We start from the raw sequence: 22,351 nt of genomic DNA on the forward strand, positions 1-22,351 counted from the left end.
CACAAAAACTCGGCCCAACTTGTTTTTTTCCTCAACTCACTTGTTGGTGTCACAGAGACTCAAGTGCATAGCCACAACATACATCCACATACACACTTCGCAACGACATGCACTCACAACCATGTTCCCAGGTCTACCAAGTATACACAATTATTCATTCCATCCTGCAGAGCATCATCCACACAATCATAAAGCATACACTACAACACGAAAACACGTGGTTAGGAAAGTGTGCGTACAGTGTACATGGTAGCTTGGGCCACAACCCAAATCCTACAACAGTATAATGTACAATACAGCGTTTATGTGGCACCCACCCTCAATTTAGGTAGCACCCACTACCAAGGTCTAACTAGCTAGGCGTTTCATCATACACAACCTGCGGACTAGTACATACATGTGGGAAATACAACCAAAGTAGGTTACTTCCAACCATGTTGTCTCCCCCTTGGGCGGCTCACATTCCCCAATGCTTCTTCACCGCCGAAACTTCAAACCAAGTCGCCAATTGGAGATTCTTGAAGATTCACACAAACCCTAGGTTTGTTCTTCCTCTCCTCTCCTCTCCTCTCCTCTCCTTTTCTTCTCTTTCTTGAGCCTTCTTCAAACCCTTGAATGTCTTCTTGAATGCTCTTCACCAACTCTTCACTTGAATGCTTGAAAGCATCAATAGAACACTGAAGATTGGAGATTCTAGGGTTCTTCCTCGTTGGAGCTCCCTCTCCACTCAAAACACTTCCTTCTTCCCAAGTCTTTCATAGAGCCATAGGCTATTTATAAGATCCCCAAGTAAATAAGCCCTAAAACATCCAGCAATCACTTTTTTGCGTCCCTACCAGTCAAACCGATTCCACTACCAGTCAGACCGATACATGGTCATGGCTCTCAGCCACCATCGACTGATTAAACCAATCTGACCAGTTGCTTCGACCAATCGGCTCAATGCCTTGGGTCCCTTCATCCGATTAAACTGGTCGGACCAGTACTCAGTCCAGTTGCCTTTACGCTCTTGGGCCTACATCAACCACTTCTGACAGTACTCAGTCCGTTTCCCTGACCTCTGTGCTCAGTCAAGCAACCATATTTCTCATTTGGACTCCAATTGACTTGATTCTTTCGTCTACTTAAAGCTGACTTGAAAGGTTACGACTTTCATGTTTTCACCTTCAACTCAGGATGAGCGCAAGTGTTCCAAAATTGAATTTGAACTGATGTATCTGCCGAAACAGCTTCCTGAAGCTTACGAACGATATCTAAAGATCAAACCATAACTTCCAACTCCAATATCAGATTGATCTGATTCATGAACAGCTAAAAAGCTAACTCAGAGATCACGATTTCTCTTCTTTTTTTTTTTTTTTTACTACCACAAATTCAAGATGAAGGGCAACTCAAAATGCCCACAAAGTCGCTGCATGTGCAGAAACAGTATTCTGAAGAGTTCCTCGCCTGACCACACTGTCACCTGCCATAGCCCAGCAAACCTCTGCAACTGCTTTGACACTCTGTTTACTGCAATATCATCTGCTAATTCACCAACTGGTCATCTCCACAACTACTGCCCACTGCACTGTACACTCACCACGGCTCCTCTTACTCTGCTGACTCTGTGTTGATGACAATGACAACATCACATACTGATGTGACAACATCACATACTGATGTGGCCAACATGGGACTGTATAAAGAACATGCGCACAACTGGACCAATAGACCTTGGTCGGCATCAAATACAATAGAAATCAACCTGATGCAATCTGAGGTCCCAAAACACGGTTCGGATCGATTATGGGCACACCCAATCAATAGAAAACCAAGTATTAAAGGAGAGTAGCAATTTCGTAAATAATCAAAATTTTAAAGGTGTTTGGTAGAAAAATGAGAAAGTTAATAATTAAATAAAAAGGGTAGTCTTGGAATTATAATAAATAAAGGATAGGAGTGATTAAGTACAATGGAGAAGGGGATTTCAGGAAAGAAAATGATATTGTGACAATTAAAATGCTGCCAACAAGGTCATCTTCTTCAACCTTACGATAAGAACCAGCAGACCGCCTTTTGCGATTCGAAGGATGGAACTTTTCACACACAACCATCAAACCAAGGTTTTGGGATTAAGCCACTCCTACAACCCCTTGATTTCAGTCCACAATCTCACAAACCAGCAGCCGAAATACAGAAATACCTTCTCGGAAACAGAAAAATGTAATACAGTGACAACCAGGTATAGTGTGGGTTCCGATCTGAAGCAAGGGGTCAGTTGTGCCAATTAAAATACTGTCACCAAGGTCATCTTCTTCAGCCTTAAGACAAGAACCAGCGGAAGGCCTTTCTCGATTTCGAAGAAGGAACTCTTCACACACAATATGAAGCCAAGGTTTTGGGATTAAGCCACTCCTAAAAGCCCCTTGATTTAAGTCCACAATCTCACAAACCAGCAGCCGGAAATAGAAATACCTTCTCGGGAACAGTACAACGTGATACAGTAACAACTAGGTATAGTATGGATTCCGATTTGCAGCAAGGGGGTCTTGTTGGGCATGAACTTCTAGGGATGAAATCTCCTAGGGCAGGGAAACTGATGCCTGAAAACTCAGGCCGAAAGTGCAGAGATCAAGAGATAATGATCCACTCTTGCAGTTGTTGTAACCCACGTCAGAAGCAGGGTACACAAACAAAGGAGAAACAATAGGAAGAAGGGATGAGAGCAAGGAAGAAGGAATAGGAAATAAAGGAAGGAACAGGGAAGCGATGAGCTTACCAGGTAAGAAGCGAAACTTGATCCGATTGGGGAAGAGGGAAGAGATGACCAACAGGCTGTTATCAGGCCACGCAGGACAATAGGAAGAAGAAGGGATGAGAACAAGGAAGAAGGAATAGGAAATAAAGGAAGGAACAGGGAAGCGATGAGCTTACCAGGTAAGAAGCGAAACTTGATCCAATTGGGGAAGAGGGAAGAGATGACCAACAGGCTGTTATCAGGCCACGCAGGCTTCAACCAAAACAGACTCAATTCATTCCATTCTACTAATCTACATCAATTACATGCATATAAATAAGAAAAGAAAAAGACTCCAATAAAGAAACAACTCTACTACAATTCCTAACCAAAAACAACTCCAAAAACTTGCTAAATTCTTCTTATGCATCTTATCCAAAATAAAAGATTAAGCCTCCCTAACTATCCTACTGGACTAAAACCATAGTTGGACCTGGATCATCTCAATATAGACGCCATATTATTAGAAAAGGGACTGTACCAGCCACTCAAACACAGTTCAATTAGAAAAGGTCAGAACCAGACACCAGAATAGCTCCTCGTTTTCCAGTCAGATTCCAGTTTGGGTGAAAACCAACAGTTAGATCAAATAAACTGGAACCAAACCCCTAACAGTTTATTGTTTGATTTGGTTTTAAAGCTATGGTTCAAGCTACGATGGAATCTTTATCAACAGTTTGAGAAAGATATATATTCTCCAACTTTCTAAAGAACCTTGTAATGGATAACTCTCGGCAATAGATCCACTACAGAACCCATTAGTTAGGGTCATAGATAAGTGATAACAGTTTAACCCAAGATGTACAAGCAGTATAGCTGCAAAGCGTTGCGTGGGTGCCTAGGGGTGTCACCTTGATTTTTCTCTCCTTCAATGCCTAGGTCGTTAATATGCCGTGACAACTATAACAAGCAGAAAATTCAGTAAATTGTTCAAGCAGAAACTTCAGTGAATTGTTCAAGCAGAAAACCAAGTCAATCAGTAATATCCGCTTGGACAATTGAAAGAGAGTTAGGTAGTACTACTGGCTAACTTGAGTTATTCTTCTGAGAAGCAGTTCTTTGATTCTTGTAAGTCATCCTTAAAATAAATGAATACTAACTATATATAATACCCATCAAAACTGGTAGGTGTTTCTAATGAAACAAGAATCATTCCTAATAACCAAATTTAAGACACATGCATTTGATAAAATCACTGCGGAGAGTCAAAATTCCCACAATCACCCCAGAGAAAAGATGCTAAACACTAGTTTATAAGATCTTCAATTCTTTGGGCTCAACTGATACCACCTCCAACTCCATTAATACATGGCACAAGAGGCCACCATCTTGGAAAGAACTGAAGGTGGAAGTAGCCCAGTATGTTTTTTATTCAGTTCATTATTTTTTAGTTTATTTTTTTCAAACTTGGTTAAAGAAAAACTTACAAACTTCCCTAAACTATGTACTTTGATTTTGTCTAGGAATCTTTACTCCTTTACCAAGAATGCTTACAAAGACAAATTTTGAATATTTGGAGGAGGTTGGAGCAGCAAATACTTAATATAGGCAACAGGAAATCTAGACCAGCAGTTTAGGAGGGAATTTTCTAAACTATCGGCTTCTCTGCCATGAGGCAACATCAGTTGCCTCCAAACGTTGTGGATGTGCTGCCCATATCATCATCTATTCTAGGATTTGTTTTCAGCCAATCCAATGACACCAAGTGTTAAAATAAGACTTTGACAGTTGTTTGAAAAATTCACATTTGTTTGAAGGACAGGAACAGTTGAAAGAAACATGATGCAGTCCAAAATGTTGAGATTGTCTACTAAATTTGACATGTGGTAAAGGGAATGACATAATCAAGCATCCACAAGTCATAAATTGGCGATGGTCTGCAAGTACCAATCCTAAACTGTCAGTCTAGGTCACCTTCTTCCTTCAATATATACCCTTTGCAGCCATACTTCTGGATGCCATATGGGTCCCATTCTAACGAAGATAATAGCATAGTGTAAAGAAACATGAACAGCAAAACATTTTTTTCCTGTACATAAGTATTGTTTTATGTGCTCAAAATAATCAACACTCCATTCACATAGAGCTGCATTTTGTTTAAATGATGGACTATAGTCTGAAAGAGGAATTGACCAACAGGAAGATTTCACCTCAACCGGTGACACATCATTTCATGTAGCCATTATCACAAACATCAAGCTTATATGTGGAAACAGAAACTTGCAGAAAAGATGACCTCACTTACAATACAGTGTTCAAATTGAAACCAGTAATTTCACTCTGTAAATGACGTTTTAAAATTTGACAACAGAAACAAGAAAAAAAAACGTTGCTAAGCCACCCAAGATATCTAACTGATGAACAATTCGCATTCATTATGAGACCTAAAACAGGTAGGCTTTACAAAGTCTGCAAAACAGAATTACAATAAGAACTACAAGAAGGAAGCTACAACCATAATAAATGGACCTCCCCCAATGAAACTTTGCAACTTTTACTTTCAGAATATCACAAGAAGCGAAAACAACATGTAAATCAAACAACAAGCATACGCTATCAAACCCCGATGCTCATCCCCGCAGGAAGCGAGCTCAACCAGAAGCCGGGTACAAACCCTCGTCGACCATAGCACAAAAACTGCTCCCATCGCAAAAATGACCACTCCTCCTTGCGGCAAAAACAAGGAGAATACCGAGAAGATCACTATTGGCAGCATACAGTAACCCAGGAGGCTCAAGCAACGATACAGATCCAAATTCCCATTGCGACCCGCCAACATGTTGAATACAACGTATAGGAAAAGAGAGGCAACCGTAACCCAACCCAAAATAATGCCGAAATGGATCTTTCCAGCAAGCAATTGAAAGAGGCCGAAAGCCATGAGGAAGAGAAACGGACCTGATAAGTCTGCATCTTCGTGAAGACTGGCATTTATTCTAACGGGGTTTAAGATCGAGACAGTCTTCCTCCAGATTTGACGAGTGTTGATCCCGAGTTCTTCCAATAAAGGGAGCTCGTCCTCGAAGCCCGAACCACCAAACCCAACACCATTTCCGCCATAGGGTGGAATAGAGAAGGACGTCGACGGCGCGGCAGATCCAATATCTATGAAGGGAAGATTAGGGTTTACGGGGCGTGGTGGCTGAAACGGCACAGTAGGGACTCGGCGCTGTTGCGGACCGATGCTGGGGTTTCCGCCGGATGGGAAAACCACAGGCGGGACATTGAACTCTTTCGCCATGGATAAAAGATCCAAGGGAAAGCACGGGAAGGATTACAGAAAGACCTTCCAATTCCGTTCGATCAGGAATTGAAATCCTGTAAGGATATCGATGTTAGAAGTTTGAGCACTTGCACAACCACTATTTAGATGAATTACTTGATCTAAACATGAACGAAAAAATTAGGGTTTCATTTCGGTGTCCCACATAGATTAGGGTTTCGACCTTCGGAAAAAAAAAAAATTGTAACAATGGCTATTTCTCATTGAACTCTGTATCACGAAGTTCTAGAAGACGCAAAGGGCAAAGATGCTTACAGGAGTTTGGGGTGAGGGGGCGTTAAGAGAATAGCGTCTTGGGGTGCCCGCTTGACCGGGGCTTCAGCCTTCGGGCTGTTTCAGTATGATTTCTATTTCAATTTAATGGGTCATAAATTAAAATCATGGTTTTTCACTTTTTTGTATCTTTGGTATGATTTCTATTTTAGTTTCAAGGGGTGATTTTTATTTTTGTAAATTGTTTGGTTTGATTTTTGTACTTGATTTCATTGAATTAGAAATTAAATGGAATAGAAATTCTGATAAAGTTGAGAAGTTATTTCAATTGAATTTGATTTCCCTCATGCACTTTATGGGCTCTTGGTTAATTTGATGGGAAAACAATAATTCATGATGGCTATGTTTGGAAGACAAAAAAAGATAAAAAAAATTCAAAAAATTTTGAATTTGAGGAGAGAGATAGACGTATAAATCAATCATTGGCTTATCATGAATTTTGTCTTATTATATTTTTTCTTTTTTTTTTCTTGACTTCCATTAAAATTAAAACACTACCCTTTTTATCTATTTGTTGACTATTTCATTAATTCAATTCAAAATTGAAGTAAAAATCATACCAAATTTGGTTTTAATATTTCACCTTATTTATGAGAAATTGAAATCAATTTCATTTGAAAGAGTGAAATAGTTGAGGACATGTATTAATATTGAAAGTAATTAATGCCAGTGTAGACACTAGAGACCACTTGATAACCTTACGAGAAACAGTTTCTGGTGTTTTTCCGTTCTGAAAAACAGGAAAACATCATAAAAAGCGTTTGGAGCCTGCTTGATAACCTTATGAGAAATAATTTCTGGTGTTTTTCCGTTCTGAGAAACGGAAAAACACCATAAAAAGCGCTTAGTAAATGGTGTTTTGTAGAACATGTTCTTGGGAGCATAAATCAAAATTTATGTGGGTGGGAAGACTTTTGACAAAACATATCCAACATGTTCTGTCGTTTCTAGGCTGAAAATTAGAAAAATGTGCCCGATAAAAACTCTTATATTCGTTCACTATGCTTTTGACGATATACATCCAACCTCCATCGCTGCTCTCACGAACAAAGCTCCAAGGAACCTCTGGTGTCCTCTAACCTCCATCGCTGTGAAAAACAAAGCTAGCTTCAAGGAACCTGGTGTCCTCCAACCTCCATTGCTGTTCTCACACAAGCTCTCAAGTGACAAAAAACAGCAAGCTTTGCAAGGGGAAAACGACAAGCTCTGATCTGGGAAGATCTTCTTCAATGGAACCCTCTCCGATCTGAGGACGACGATCTCTCATCTAGGTACCCTTTCTCCTATCTCTCTATCTCTCGCTCTGGGAAGATCTTCTTCAATGGAAGACCATAGAACCCTGTTTTTCTCTTCGTTGAACCTTAGATTGAGAAAAAAACACAAAATCCTTTAGAGCCCTTCTCTGTCTTTGACTCTTCAATTCCAAGTCCTTCCTTGAATTTCATGGAGCCTTCTCTATTATCTTTTGGAGAGATCCATGTCATCATCGACCCAATGTTTGCAGGAAAAACCACGGCTCTCCTCCGTGGCATCCAGACTGCAAGCAATAATGGAAGGTTTGCTTCTATTAATTTCACTGGTTCTAGTAGAATTTAGGGTTCTATTGATTCTTCTGTGTTTGATATTTATTTTGAGCTTCATGGTCTTATGGGTTATTAACGAGGTCTGGTTTTTTTTTTTTTTCTCTATTTTAATTGTAGAAATGTAGCAGTGATAAAATCGAACAAGGATACAAGATATGGATTGGACTCTGCTGTGACCCATGATGGGGTGAAGCTTCCATGTTTTACCTTGGCTGATCTATCATCATTGGCAGAAAAAATTAGAATCCAAGCTTATGAAAATTTTGAAGTTTGATCCTTTTGGTTTTATTCCATTAACTGTACTTTGTTGATTAATTTACCCTGCCATTACCCTAATGGAAATCCTGCTATCTCTGAATCTATTGATTCTATTCCATCCATTATTCTTGTTTAGTTTGTTTGGTTTCCTCTTCTATTACTCTGTTTTGGATCCTGATCTAACCCACAAACCACATTCCAAATTGGTGGTAAGGAATTTTTTTGAGAATATAAACATTGGTCACTTAATTTAATTGTTTCCATTGTTTTTATTCTTAATTGGATGCATATGGTTGCAGCTAGATGTGATAAGGATTGATGAAGCTCAATTTTCTGAAGACCTTTATGATATATGTTGTAAGGCAGCTGCTGATGATGGGAAGACAGTAATTCTTGCAGGCCTTGATGGTGACTACATGAGGTACTTGTTTTGTTTCCATAAATATGTAAGACCATGAAAGAGTTGATGCAATCTATGCATATGTAGTATATGATCAATGCACGAAGAAGCAGAGTAGAACTTATTTGGGTTTTGAGTGAGGACAGTTTTGTGCAATCTATGCATATCTATATGTGGTAGGATAGTTTTGTGGCTGACACTACCCTTGGGAAATTGTAAACAGGTGGGATGTTTTTATGACTGATAGTGCCCTTGGATTTCCATCATGTTTTAATTGCACCTTTCAATTGGGTTACTTGAAGTTCCAAACTCTATTTGATGGGTCTTTAGCTCAAGTTGGTAGAGCACTTGGAACATAAGTATGTTCCAAGGAATAGTGGTTTAAATCCATTAAGATCTTTTTATTCAAGAGAAAATTACTTGGACACCCCCTGTACTATGGCTTAATTACTTATTCTCCCGAATATTTGAAACAATTACTTGAACATCCCCTATAGTTTACCATTTCTTTCAAGTAACCCTATCCGTAGTCAATCATCCTTACCATGGGTTAAATATTTTTTAAATACTTAAACTACCCTTACGATGTAGTGAAATGACATTTTTACCCCCACTTCTTTTTCTTCTTCTTCTTGCAACCCAAAAAAAATAAAAAACCAGCAACCATAGCTGTTGTTTCAAAAACCATTAAGGGTTTGAAAGTTCTACACGATTACTTGTCTTGCTCTCTGTCTCTGTTCTCTGCTGAATTGGAGCTTTGATTCCAGTTTCCCGGCGACATTTGCAGAGACGGAATATCTAAGTACCTTTCACATTGATAGGAGTCTTTGGCTCTTAGTTCTATTTCTCCTCATTTCATCTTCTTATTGACATGTGTTTTATCGGATTGAAATCCAGAACTTTTAGTTCTCTTCCTTAATTTTCTGAGGAAGTGGATCCCATCATTACATTATTACCAACCCATACATGAAGGGGATAGCGAAAGCTTAACACGTACACTTAAAGTATTAGATTCGAAAGAACCCTTCACACGAATACCACTCACGAATCAACTTAGCTGTTTGGGTCTATGTATCTGTGTGAGGATTACGATAAAAACAAGGTTTACTGTTGCCAAAATTAGATATTTCATTTGGCAAAAATCCAAATACTCTTGTCAATGGTGGCCCAGATCCAAGATCGGACAAGAAAGAGGAAATACAGTTCATGAACATGGGCATCCTTTCCTACCGGTCCACTTCTGATTACAGTTCCTCTTGTAGGTGAATAAGTTTGATTCCAGTTACCATTAAGGGTTTGAATCTTAATCGATTTTCAGATTCAAACCCATAATCGATTTTCAGATTCACACCCTTATTTGAAAATCGATTAAGGGTTTTGGGTTATTTTGATTTGAAATTTGTTTAAAAAAAGAGAAATTTTCTAAAATCGATTAGGGTTTGAAATCAATAGGAGGTAGGGGCGGTGGGGTTGCATGAGGAGGAAGAAGAAGAAGAAGGAGAAGGGGGTAAATTTGTCAATTTCATTGTTTTCTATTGAATAGATGATAGGGGTAAAATGGACATTTCCTATTAAACACTAACAACAGACTAACACCGTCAGGTTTCGAGGGGTGTCAAGTAATTGTTTCAAACGTTGGTAATCGTAAACAAAATGGCCATAGGACAGGGGGTGTCCAAGTAATTTTCTCTTTATTCAACTGTTCAAAGTATAGTTAGACAAGGTAATTTTAGAATGACAATTCTCAGCCTTTTTGTTTGAGGTCATATAGCAAATTTTTGTAGTAGGTGCAGCCAAGGATCATCCATGTGTTTATATACATTATTAGAATTTAGAGATTATGTGTTATCTATTAAAAAAGTAGGAAATGGATTAGTTCTTGTTATTGATATTCACTAGTTTTCTCTTGATTAATCATATGTTCCAATTGCTTACATATATGTTATCAAATTTTATTAAAGGCCATTGGTGTTCCAATTGTGTTTTGGAAACGTTTTCAGAACAGATTTACCAAGTGGGTTAAAAGCGGTTTTTCAGCACAAAAACAAAAAAAATCTGTTCTGCTATTTCTCAGCACAATTTTAGCACAGAAACAACAATAAGGTTATCAAGCGGGCACAAGGGTATCATTTGATAACGTTACACGTGTTTCTATTCTATTTCTCATAAAAAAACGTATTTTGGTGTTTTTGTTTGCAAAATAATGTTTCTGGGTTGCAAAATAGTTTTTAATAAACCTGTTCCAAGAACGTATTCAGAACACTTTTAATACTGTAAAGATGTTTGATAAAACCTGTTTCTGCAATAGTTTTGTAACGATTACTATAAACTATAGAATTGCCATTAAAGCTACAATCCATATAAAGTCAATGATGTTTAGAAATTATTAAAAATCCATATAAAGTGTACATTAAAATAAAAAAAATAGAGATGCACTATTAGGTTACTATAAATTACAAAAATGCCATTAACACTATAATCCATATAAAGTCAGTGATGTTAGGACATTAAAAGTTATTACAAATCCATATAAAGTGTATATATCTGTAAGCAATTGGAACAGATGGTTATTCAAGATGAAACTAGTGAATATCAATAACAAGAACTAACACCATTTCCTACTTTTCTAGTGGATAACACATAATCTCTAAATTCTAATAATGTATAGAGACAGGGGTGATACTTGGCAGCGCCTACTACAAAAGAAATCAATTTGTTATAAGACTTCAAACAAAAGGATGAGAGTTGTCATTCTCAAATTACCTTAACTAACTATGCTTTGAATGGTTGAATAAAAAAGGTCTTAGTAGATTTAAACTACTATCCCTTGAAACATGCTTATGTTCCAAATGCTCTACCAACTTGAGCTAAACCCCCATTAAGTAAAGTTTGGAACTTACAAGTAACCACATGGGTGTTCTGTAAAATCATATCAAAGCTCACAAATGAGGCTACAAATGCAGAGAATAGGGCTGCAATTTCCCATTATCCCACTCTATACCCCTTTCCCATCCATCAAGGCATTGACCCAAATTAGTTCATGGCCTCCATATCTGACTCAGAGAATTCTTGCTCATTCCCACCATTTGGTTTGATCTAGAAATGCTCCTCACTATGGGTCCGTCTGAAAACATTGGATTGACCACAGCTATGGATATGGATATGGGTATTGGGTAATGGGTATGAGTGCATCTGCAAAGAAACTGAGTCAAAAAATGCAACTACCATAAGCAGTCAGTTTTGTTTTAGATGTCCTAGGTCTACAATAGACCCATTTGTTGTCTGTAGGTTAGGACATAGGTCCACGATAGAAAAAATGTACTATGATGTATACAACAAAGAAAATCTTCACTTACAGAGTTACAACTAACACTAAAAATTAATAGGAGGAAGATTTCCAAGTTCAATGTTCAAGAAATGAAATATAAACTCTCAATTCTGTTCTGTTTTCCATCCACTCATACACAGTAAAATGCATTAAGAGAACTAAGATATACATATAGTAAAAAAGTCACGTGAACATAGTATACATGATATTTCATCTGTAATACCTGAATAAATGGTATTACTCTGTGTATTGAGCCCACATACTTGGTGTATTGGTTATAAGTCCATAGCTGACTTAAACCTGAGTAGAGATAAAAAAAAAAAAAAAAAAAAGATAAAAATGCATATCACAAAGGGCCCAAGGGAGTAGGGAGAGTGGCATTATTAACCACCTAGACAGTTGAAATCTGTAGCCTCAACAACATTGTAATACAGGGAGGACGACTTTCCATTAAATTTTGAGATCACTTGATGGGCAGCTAATTCACAATAAGGTTTCCTCAATCGTGCAATGCAGATATCAATGATTTTCTTGAACATATTGTCCCCTTGGATGATCTATAAGTGCTACCTAATAATCTAGAATATTCATGGGCAACAAAAAAAATATTAATATAGAATGTTCATGTGCATTTGCAGCTTGCAACTTCTGAAGCAAGATAATTTGGACCACTTCGTACTATTGCATGCCTTTGATTGCTTAACAATCCAGACCAATGACAAATTCTTGAGGATCTCAGAACCTCTCAATAATTGCAAGTGGTTTCTAGCAACAGATTTTGAGTGCATTGGAGCTTGCAACATATGCACATATAGCAAAGACTGATGAGTGATGTATCCACTTGCTTTAACAAACAAGAATTAAAGGCAATGCAGTCTTCTCTATATGTGCCAATCCAAAAATCTGGATACAACATCTATGGTACAAAACTCTGCTACTCAAAGTTACAAAGAAACATTTTATATTAACTGTAAAATTTATATATATATATATATATATATATATATATATATATATATATATAGAGAGAGAGAGAGAGAGAGAGAGAGAGAGAGAGAGAGAGAGAGAGAGTCTTTTTAAGCTCTCCCATATCATTACTTTGAGATAGGAACATAAATTCAAATCAGATAAAGCTTGAGATAAATGTTTGGGGAGTATAAGCTTATCAACTAGAAAAGAACAGGATTACAATTTACAAATAACTTGACCAGATCAATCTTCCAAGGAAAAATATTGACATGTGTAATGAAAATGGAAAAGGGGAGTTGGGGGTTCTTCACTAGCTATAACCATTGAAAAGGTATCAGATGCAATGGGTCTATCTGCACTAAAATATGTTCTTTTTCTTTTCCCCTTCCCCGCTATGGTTTGCATAATATGTAGTAGCAAGAAAAGCTGTTGGCTGAGCCTTCTATAGGCCAACAACAATCCTTCTTGCTGCTCCTCAATGTAAGATATTTTTCTAATTTCTTATGGTTGGCCCAATTGACCAAATATCCCAATGTTCATGTTAGTTACACTTTGGATGCTTTGTTTCCTAATTGTTAGGGAATTCCTATTTGTTAGAGATTAATATGTTATGGGATAAATCACTCTCCTACTATCCGTAAATATCTAGCTGTTATGGGAGGCTAGATATTAACTATTTAATAGGGAGACTTAGGTCCCCTCTCTACCTCAATGCACACTCATTCCCATTGACAAGTGAGCATACGGTTAAGGCAAAAGAGAGAAACATAGCTCCATTAAAGTCTAAAGGAAAGGAACGTCAAGCAACGACATTAATGGCTTCATCCAACTCTGTCGGATCATTCGTGAAGGATACTTATCTCTTACCCGTTTATGTTTGTGATTCATCAATGTATATGGCAAGATCATTTTTTATGTGTATATAGAAGGGAATTATCCCCACACTTGGCATCAGAGCTGTTTTTCTGCCTTATGCATTCTTGATTCCATTATGGTGTTCTTGGTATTGTTTACCCATAGAGACTTGCAGAATTTTTTTTTTAGAGTAAACATCTAGTAGACCCCCTTAGGTTTGTTCACCTATCTTGTAGTCCCCCTATTTATTAAAACCTTACTTACAGACCCGTAAGATGGACGTAATATCCATTCCGTTAAGGTGAACCTGTTAAGTGATGATGTTAGCAGGCCATAAATTCATAAAAGGCCAAAATACCCTTATGGTGATAAGAGTTTACCATAATACCCTTTTGGATAAATTAGATATTGGAAGAAAAAAATAGAGTTTGAGAGTGTTTGGGACGGTTGCAGAGGCCAGAAAAGAGGGCGGTGACGCATGATGCCGGGAGCGGTGGTTGTAGATGAGGTGTTGAAAAATCTGGAACATCTCCGACCTCTGCAAATTGCCACGTTCTTCTCGCGAAAACAAAGAGGGAGACTGAGACGATGAAGCTTGTCTCCCTAAGCCAGGGGACCATCATAGAACAACATCCACAGCCGCTTCCCATTTTTGTTTCAACCCCCGCCATGACCACTGAACCTTGCCATCCCTATTTTCTCCAGTGAAACCCTCTCCATTTCCCATTTAACCAATCCTAAAATCACCTAGTACCCATCTCGTTCCTTCCTCATTTTCTACCTGCGATAATCACACCCTATCTCCATCAACACCTCAACCTAAACCCACCGACAGAAACCATTTCCATCTTGCAAATCCCTAACCATTTCCATAGCCGAATACCCCTCCAACTCTTCTTCTCCTAGTTCTTATTTTATTTCAGTCATTAAATCCCTATTAAAAATGAGTATCCCAAAATGGATTCATTCGCCTTGTTATTTCTGTCGTAATACAATGGTACATATATATATAAGTTGAATGACTAAAATAATGAGGATGGAGACAATGGGAGATGGGAGATAATGGAAGACAATGAGGATGGAGATAATAGGAGATGGGTGAATGACTAAAATAATGAGGATGGGGATAATGGGAGATGAGAGATATGATAATCGGTAAGAACACCCAATGGCCATGATTGAACTCTCCAAACCCAAACACTCTCTGATTCCGCCATCTCTGAAACCAATCTCACCATGCCATCTCTCCTTCACTCTCTCTTCGATACAATCGATTTCTCCCAACTTCAGATCTCTCTTCTCCATGGCCCAAACTCACTCTATGATGCAAATGCATAAATCCCTTGAGCTCTTTCGACGAGCTTTGACGTAACCTCTGGCCTCTCTGTTAATGGATCATCGATCATTTTCATCATACCAAACCCTATTGGTAATGTCTTTGTAGATGCTGCTTCAGCAACATTAATGGCAGTTGGGTTACGACCACTAACAATGTCATGGAAGTAGAAGCAAATCCCTAACCATTTCCTTAGCCGATGAAGGTTGTAGGGCCACGAAGAAGAGAGATCTGAAACTGGGAGAAATCAATTTGCAGAGCCCTTTCACGGAGAGGGAGGAAGATCGCCAAAAATGATTGCAGAGCTTGTGATTTTGGGCCGATTAAAGATCCATGGAGAGGCAAGGAAGAAGATGATGAGATTCGGTTTCAAAAGGCCATCTCTTTCACTTAAGGTTTTATTTTGATTTGGAAGAAGATGTACAAAGGCTATTTTGATCTTTTACATTGTAAAACTAACACCTAACTAACATCATGAGGTTTATGGGTCCGTAAGTAAGGTTTTAATAAATAGGGGGGTTACAAGATAGGTGAACAAACCTGAGAGGATCTACTAGATGTTTACTCTTTTTTTTATTAAAAAAAAAGGTTTCTGGGCAACCAAAGGCTGCCATTACCATGAACCAGTAAAGGGCTAATGGCAAAACCTTTGCAGGTAAAATTTTTTTTTTAAGGAATGAGCTGTAAGCCTTGGGCACCTTCAACTTATTAAAAAAAAAATTCTGGGCAGCCAAGGCTACCATCAATTGGCAGCGAAGGCTGCCATAACCGTATTTAAAAAAAAAAAACCCTACGAAAGCAGCCAAGGCCACCATGAACCGGTAGCCAAGGCTGCCATTATGGGACAGTAGGGAGATGGCAATGGTGCTCACCCCATTCCGTAGTCTACCCACCACATGCCTTCTGTTGCGGTCGCCGATCTCATAGGTGACCTACAAATTTTTAAAAAAAAAAAAAATTACTAGAAGCAAGGACGGTAATAACCGAATCGAGAAGTAATTTTTTGGGTTGTTTTTCCAGCAATTGAACTCTGGCATAAAGGCCACTAGAGTTTCACAATCCTTTGCCAGAGTTTACGGAGGCCGGAGCACTTTGGGTGAGGCTGCAAATGATAGCTGGAAACTCATTTGATTTGGGACCTTGAAGTTGAAGATGGGGATATGACTGTAATTGTTTCATTTGATTTGGGACCTTTAAGTCCATTAAGCTTTAAGTTATTTGATGAATATCTGATGGGCCATTCCTTTTAGGTCTCTTTGTGTTTTAACAACCCATATATTTTTAAAAGTCCATAATGGGCCTTAGCCCATTCGTAATCCATTTGTTTGGTTCAGTATGAACCAAACTGGTCGAACCAATTGAATCGAATTGACCTGGTTTGATCCGATCGGGTCGTCGGTTTGGGTTTTCGGGTTATCCATGTACCCGACCAGGTAACCCGTGTTTTTGACCCACCAGGTTGCCGGCTGAGTAAGTGACCACGGGATGGAGGCTAGTTTGATAATCCTGGACATGAAGGACTTCGACATAATCTTGGGAATGGATTGGTTGTCCACCCACGGAGCCAGCTTGATCTACGCAGAGAGGAAAGTACTCTTCAAGCCAGAGGAGGACAAGGAATTTGTGTTCAAGGGCAACAAGAGTAAGAAGCCTAAGAAGACCATCATTTTAGTTCTCCAAGTCCAGAAGTTGATAGAGCCTCCGTGCTGGACACCGAAGCATGGATTACACCTATGGAAGAGCTAAGTGTGGTAAGAGACTTCCCTGACGTCTTTTTGGAAGACCTCACACGGTTACCACCGGACCCTTCATATGGTTACCACCGGACTGAGAGGCGGAGTTTATGATTGACTTGGTGCCTGGTACTGCCCCAGTGTCTAAGGCTCCCTACAGAATGGCCCCTTCGGAATTGAAGGAACTTCAAGAGCAACTGAATGACCTGTTGAAGAAGGGCTTTATTAGGCCAAGTGTTTCCTCGTGGGGCACACCTATTTTGTTTGTAAGAAGAAAGACGGTAGTATGCGTATGTGCATTGATTACCGTGAACTCAACAAGCTTACGATCAAGAACCGGTACCCGCTACCTAGGATTGACTACTTATTCGATCAGTTACAAGGCACAAAGGTGTCCTCAAAAATTGACCTTCGCTCAGGATACCATCAGTTGAAGATTAGGGGTAGTGACATCAACAAGACAGCATTCAGATCGCGATATGGTCACTACGAGTACCTGGTTATGTCCTTCGGACTAACCAATGCCCCAGTAGCTTTTATGGAGTTAATGAACAGGGTGTTTCATGACATGCTAGATAAGTACATTATCATGTTTATTGATGACATTCTGGTCTATTCCAAGAGTGAAGAGGAGCATGCTGACCACCTTCGCTTTGTGCTGCAACATTTGAGAGAAAAGCAATTGCATGCTAAATTCAGCAAGTGCGAGTTCTGGTTACAACAAGTGGCTTTTTTGGGTCACCTGGTATCTGCCAAGGGTATTAAAGTTGACCCCAGTAAGGTGAAGTCCGTAGTTGACTGGGAGACACCCAAGAGTATAGCAGATATTCGCAGCTTCCTCGATTTATCTGGCTATTATAGGAGGTTCATTGAGAATTTTTTGAGGATTTCATCCCCTATAACTCGACTAACCCAGAGGGAGTGAAGTTCGAGTGGTCCGATGACTGCGAGAATAGCTTCCAAGAATTGAAATAGCGATTGGTTTCAGCTCCGGTACTCATTATTCCAAATGGTACTAGAGGGATGGTAGTCTATAGTGATGCTTCAAAGATGGGCCTCAGCTGTGTTCTAATGCAGGATGGAAAAGTGGTAGCTTATGCTTTTCATCAGTAGAAGGATTATGAGAATAATTACCCAACTCACGACTTGGAGCTGGCAACTGTGGTTTTTGCTCTAAAAATCTGGAGACACTACTTATATGGAGAGAAGAGTGAGATTTACAGCGACCATAAAAGTCTTAAGTACTTCTTCACCAAGAAGGAACTTAACATGAGGCAGAGGCGATGGTTAGAGCTCATGAAGGACTATGATTGCACCATCCACTACCATCCCGTTAAGGCAAATGTTGTGGCGGATGCTATTAGTCAAAAGTCTCAAACCCTATCCATCGCGTCCTTAGCTGTCAATAAAGAACTCGTTGAGGAGGCTAGAAGGATGGATCTGGAGTTACTGGTAGATGGTGTTACACTATCTCTAGTAGCCCTATCAGTGCAGTCAACTTTGGTGGGAAGGATTCGGTCTGCCTAGGCCTCCGATGAACGTTTCGAGAGATCATTAAAGCTATTCAGGGGGATACACAGCGAGATCTGGATTTCACATTGACTGAGAGTGGTGCCCTCATATTCAGGGATCGGTTATGCGTTTCCAAGGATGATTAGCTTAGAAAGGAAGTGTTGTCAGAAGCCCACGATTCTCCTTATTTGATCCACCCAAGTAGTACTAAGATGTACAGAGACTTGAAAGGATACTACTAGTGGAGTGGAATGAAAAGGGATGTAGCTGAATTTGTGGCTAAGTGTCTCACTTGTCAACAAGTAAAGGTGGATAGACAGCGGCCCCATAGCCTTTTACAGTACTTGCCCATGCCAGAATGGAAGTGGGAACATGTTACCATGGACTTCGTCACTGGACTGCCTCGTACACCCAGGGGTATTGATGCCCTATGGGTCATTGTGGATAGGTTGACGAAGACAACTCATTTCATCCCCATCAAGGTCACCTATTCAATGGATAAGCTGGCTCGCTTGTACATTGATAAAGTGGTTCGCCTATATGGAGTTCCAGTTAGCATCATCTTAAATCGGGATCCCAGATTCACATCCAAGTTATACCTTGTTGAGTTTTAGCACTGCCTTCCATCTACAGACGGACAGGTAGTCAGAAAGGACAATACAAACATTGGAAGACATGCTCTGAGTCTGTGCCATTGATATGCAGGGTAACTGGGATGAGCACATCTCTCTTATCGAATTCGCCTACAACAATAGTTACCAAGCTACCATCGATATGGCACCGTTTGAAGCTCAGTAAGGGAAGAAGTGCCGGACACCGTTGTATTGGGACGAGGTAGGCGAGTGACGCATCCTTAGACCTGAATGGATCCAAGTAACTTGTGAGAAGGTGGACTTGATCCGTGAATGAATCAAGGCTGCCCAGTCTAGGCAGAAAGGCTATGCAGACCAAAGACGAAAGGATATGGAGTTCTCCCTCGGTGACAAAGTATTTCTCAAGGTGTCACCCACCAAAGGTGTGATGCGGTTCAGTAAGAAGGGCAAACTAAGTCCGAGATTCATTGAGCCTTACGAAATCCTTACGAAGGTCGGACCAGTGGCTTATCGGTTAGCACTCCCACCCTCTTTGGATGGCATGCATGATGTCTTCCATGTGTCCATGTTACTAAAGTACATGCATGACCCAAGCCATGTCCTATCTCAGGAACCACCGGAGTTGGCAGTAAATATGTCTTATAAGGAACAACCTGAGAAGATTTTGGACAGCAAGGTGGTGAATCTTCGCAATCGACCCATTCACTACGTAAAGGTGAATTGGTGCAACCACCCAGAGGAAGAAGCATATTGGGAAGCCAATGTGGAGATGCGAGCAAAGTATCCACACTCGGGTTTATTATTTATTTATGTTTTTTCTCCCTTGTGATGTGTAGATACTGCTGCTATGTACGCCGAAGAACTGTTCTCACTTGTGGTCAAACCAAGTTACAAGATCATAGACCAGTTCACAGGCTTGCCCGTTGAAGAGATGTTCCTTAACCGGCTGTGGGGAAAATTTGTCGATGGTGATTTCGTCAACCATCCTCCTAGCACGAGCCCCCGGAGTGAAGAGTACCGAAAGACTTTTCCTGTGTCCTCACATTTAGACACTTCACTCAGCAATGAGTATAGCATCGCGGTCGAGAAATCTTTGGGATCATGAAGGACACGTCGTGATGGTCGAGGGATAAGTTACTACCCTAAAGTATGTTAGTGTACCCTCCCCTCTATGGCCTTGAAGTGTGGGCCAAAGACCAACAACTTTTCTTGTGTTTTTGCCCTTACAACAGCGACAGAGTCACAGACGAACTCACAAGACTGGTTCCGTCCGTGCTGTTTTATGCTTTTGAGTATTTTCCTTGTGTGGGGCACACACCCCGTGCCCCGAGCATTATACCTGAGCCCCCAGGTATGGTGGACCCCACCTAGGTCTCCTTGATTTATGTATGAGCTATGTTGATGGGTCCACTAGCCTGTAGGTTCATTTAAATGAGTTTTATTCTAAGTGCCCCAAACTAAACAGGCCCTAAGTGGGCCACTTGCTATAAATACATAGATCAGCCATTCATTGGCTCTTTCACTTCTCCTACCAACCAAACCATTGAAGGCTGGGAGAGCATTGAAGGAGAAGAAGGAAGTGATTGGAGGAGGCTGGAGGTGGACTTCATTCATTGGCTCATCAAGTTTGGTGAGTGTCCTTCCCTCCTTCCCTCTCTTTCCATTTCAATTTGGGGGAAATCCTCTCTTGGATCGATTCCAGCTTAGGGTTTCCTTTGGGAAACCCAATGTTATCCTTTGGTCTCCTAGAAGGAGTCCTACCCCCCTTCCTTAATGCCATCCCTAATCCTAGTAGCCTAAACTACTGTTCTAAGCTTTAAAACTTCAACCTAGGAATCGTGAAGCCCTAAAAGTAATTACAACTCCTTGGACCCTCTAAGGTTCACGGTTGAATTGGGTGCCATTGACCCTAGCGAGGCTTGGGACTCTCCTCCCTAACCCTAGGAACTATGTAGTCTCAAGGATGGAGGGCTGGAGGTGAAAATCCTTCAAAATCTAGGATAGAGACTCGATGGATCCACGAACGGATCCAGGAACAATCCGTAGGAACAATCCATCCTTGAGATCCATAGTCCGTAGATCCGTTTTGTGCAATCTGTTGACTGATTGGGATGGATCCAGGAATGGATTCACCTAGTGGTTCTGCCCGTGGTTCCGTTCCCTCTTGGGTGTGTCTTAGGGTTCAAATGGATGCACGAACGGATTCACCTAGAGGTTCCGTCCGTGAATCCGTCCCTCCTATTTTCACCAATTGCCTGGACGAAGCTAAGAACAGACTCATCTGGTTGCCTCCGTCCCTGAGTCCGTCCGTGCCGTCTGGACTGAAACATAAAGTTAACTATCGAGACCCATCATGGGACCCACCTACACTCTTCTAATACTATTCTCACGCCTCCCCAGATTTCACAACTTGTACGGGAGAAGATGTACGAAGGCAAATCCTACTAAACACCCCAAGCGACGATCAAACAACTTGTGAGTGGGTTTTGGGTGATGTTTGAGCTTGTTTAATATGAATTATACAATTGCAATGTTACTTGCATTATTTATGAACATCTTGCATCCTTGATTAAAATATCTTGGTTACAAATTGATGCGATGTGGCTATGTTTACTTTACATTATTGAATCGGGTTACGGTGCTGGAACCCTAGAAATGTTTATAAGTTATTGATTGCCATCCTGCCCTGTATGAGCCGTGCCGTGCTGGTACCCAGGTACTAGATGGAATGGGACATTGATGCACCCAGAATACGTCTCGGGACGATAGGATTTGCATATAGTATATCTGCGGCTAAGATCCACTTCTCTATGCTACGACCCTTACCAATAGGGATTTAGCTGTTGGGTGATTGGGGCTCCTTGTTACTTGTGGGGGAGAGAGGCCAGGTCAGGGATGACCACTGATCATCGGGGTTCGCCACTGGGTGGTCTTGGTGGCTTTAACCAACGTAGACTCCCTGGTGATAATAAGGGTTTCATTGTGGTGATAAATTAGGTGACCCACAGTGTCTCCCGGGTTATTATAGTAGCATATACCTCGACTTAGACTGTGTGTTGGGTGAAAAATCTATCAACATTACATTCATCATGGACTATGAGTGATTGTGTATTTGTGCATTCCCCTTCCCCTCACTGGCTCAGTGGAGCTAACCCCCTGTGTACATATTCTTTTAGATTTTGATGCAGATGGTGGTTATCTGGCGGGTCTTGAGGCCTAGTCAGCTGATTATGATGGTATCGGCATGGAGAAACCTGATGCTGTGTCGGAGGAACACGGTAACGGATGCCCCTGTGACGATTGTGCCTACGAGCTGTGTTGATTTTAGAGATTGTCCCTTCTTTTGATTCTTTTGGGGTCTTGTGCCCGTTCTAAATAATTGTCTGTAATACTTTATATTCTTTTTGAGTAGTTACGTCATGGTCAGTCGACAAATAGTGTTAAACTTT

The 22,351-nt window shown here is 40.3% G+C and overlaps 3 protein-coding genes across 3 annotated transcripts; 2 read left to right on the top strand and 1 right to left on the bottom strand.

Moving 5' to 3' along the window:
- The first annotated feature begins 246 nt into the window (after positions 1-246).
- LOC122650605 (thymidine kinase-like) lies at positions 247-8,935 on the top strand. Its single transcript, XM_043844006.1, has 5 exons — positions 247-338; positions 7,787-7,891; positions 8,036-8,186; positions 8,476-8,597; positions 8,800-8,935. Exons 1-5 carry the CDS (start codon positions 247-249, stop codon positions 8,933-8,935), a joined length of 606 nt encoding a protein of 201 aa, XP_043699941.1.
- On the bottom strand, positions 5,127-18,239 carry LOC122652488 (protein YIPF5 homolog). The gene is made up of 2 exons (XM_043846238.1): positions 18,224-18,239; positions 5,127-6,103 (listed from the first exon to the last, which is right to left on the bottom strand). The coding sequence occupies exon 2, from the start codon at positions 6,018-6,020 to the stop codon at positions 5,280-5,282; it is 741 nt and encodes a 246-aa protein (XP_043702173.1). The 5' UTR covers positions 6,021-6,103; positions 18,224-18,239; the 3' UTR covers positions 5,127-5,279.
- Positions 18,240-19,272: 1,033 nt separating this feature from the next.
- LOC122650606 lies at positions 19,273-22,122 on the top strand. Its single transcript, XM_043844007.1, has 3 exons — positions 19,273-19,696; positions 19,739-19,870; positions 22,079-22,122. Exons 1-3 carry the CDS (start codon positions 19,273-19,275, stop codon positions 22,120-22,122), a joined length of 600 nt encoding a protein of 199 aa, XP_043699942.1.
- Positions 22,123-22,351: the final 229 nt, after the last annotated feature.

Source organism: Telopea speciosissima, chromosome 2 (assembly GCF_018873765.1).
Source record: "Telopea speciosissima isolate NSW1024214 ecotype Mountain lineage chromosome 2, Tspe_v1, whole genome shotgun sequence".
In the NCBI taxonomy this organism is placed as follows: domain Eukaryota; kingdom Viridiplantae; phylum Streptophyta; class Magnoliopsida; order Proteales; family Proteaceae; genus Telopea; species Telopea speciosissima.

Coding starts and splice junctions, on each gene's coding strand:
- LOC122652488 (XM_043846238.1), bottom strand. CDS start 6,020: ATGGCGAAAGAGTTCAATGTCCCGCCTGTGGTTTTCCCATCCGGCGGA.
- LOC122650606 (XM_043844007.1), top strand. CDS start 19,273: ATGGAGTTCTCCCTCGGTGACAAAGTATTTCTCAAGGTGTCACCCACC. Junction 19,697..19,738: donor AGCAAAGTATCCACACTCGG/GTTTATTATTTA, acceptor TGTGATGTGTAG/ATACTGCTGCTATGTACGCC. Junction 19,871..22,078: donor GTGGGGAAAATTTGTCGATG/GTGATTTCGTCA, acceptor ATATTCTTTTAG/ATTTTGATGCAGATGGTGGT.
- LOC122650605 (XM_043844006.1), top strand. CDS start 247: ATGGTAGCTTGGGCCACAACCCAAATCCTACAACAGTATAATGTACAA. Junction 339..7,786: donor CTCAATTTAGGTAGCACCCA/CTACCAAGGTCT, acceptor TTTCATGGAGCC/TTCTCTATTATCTTTTGGAG. Junction 8,187..8,475: donor AAGCTTATGAAAATTTTGAA/GTTTGATCCTTT, acceptor ATATGGTTGCAG/CTAGATGTGATAAGGATTGA.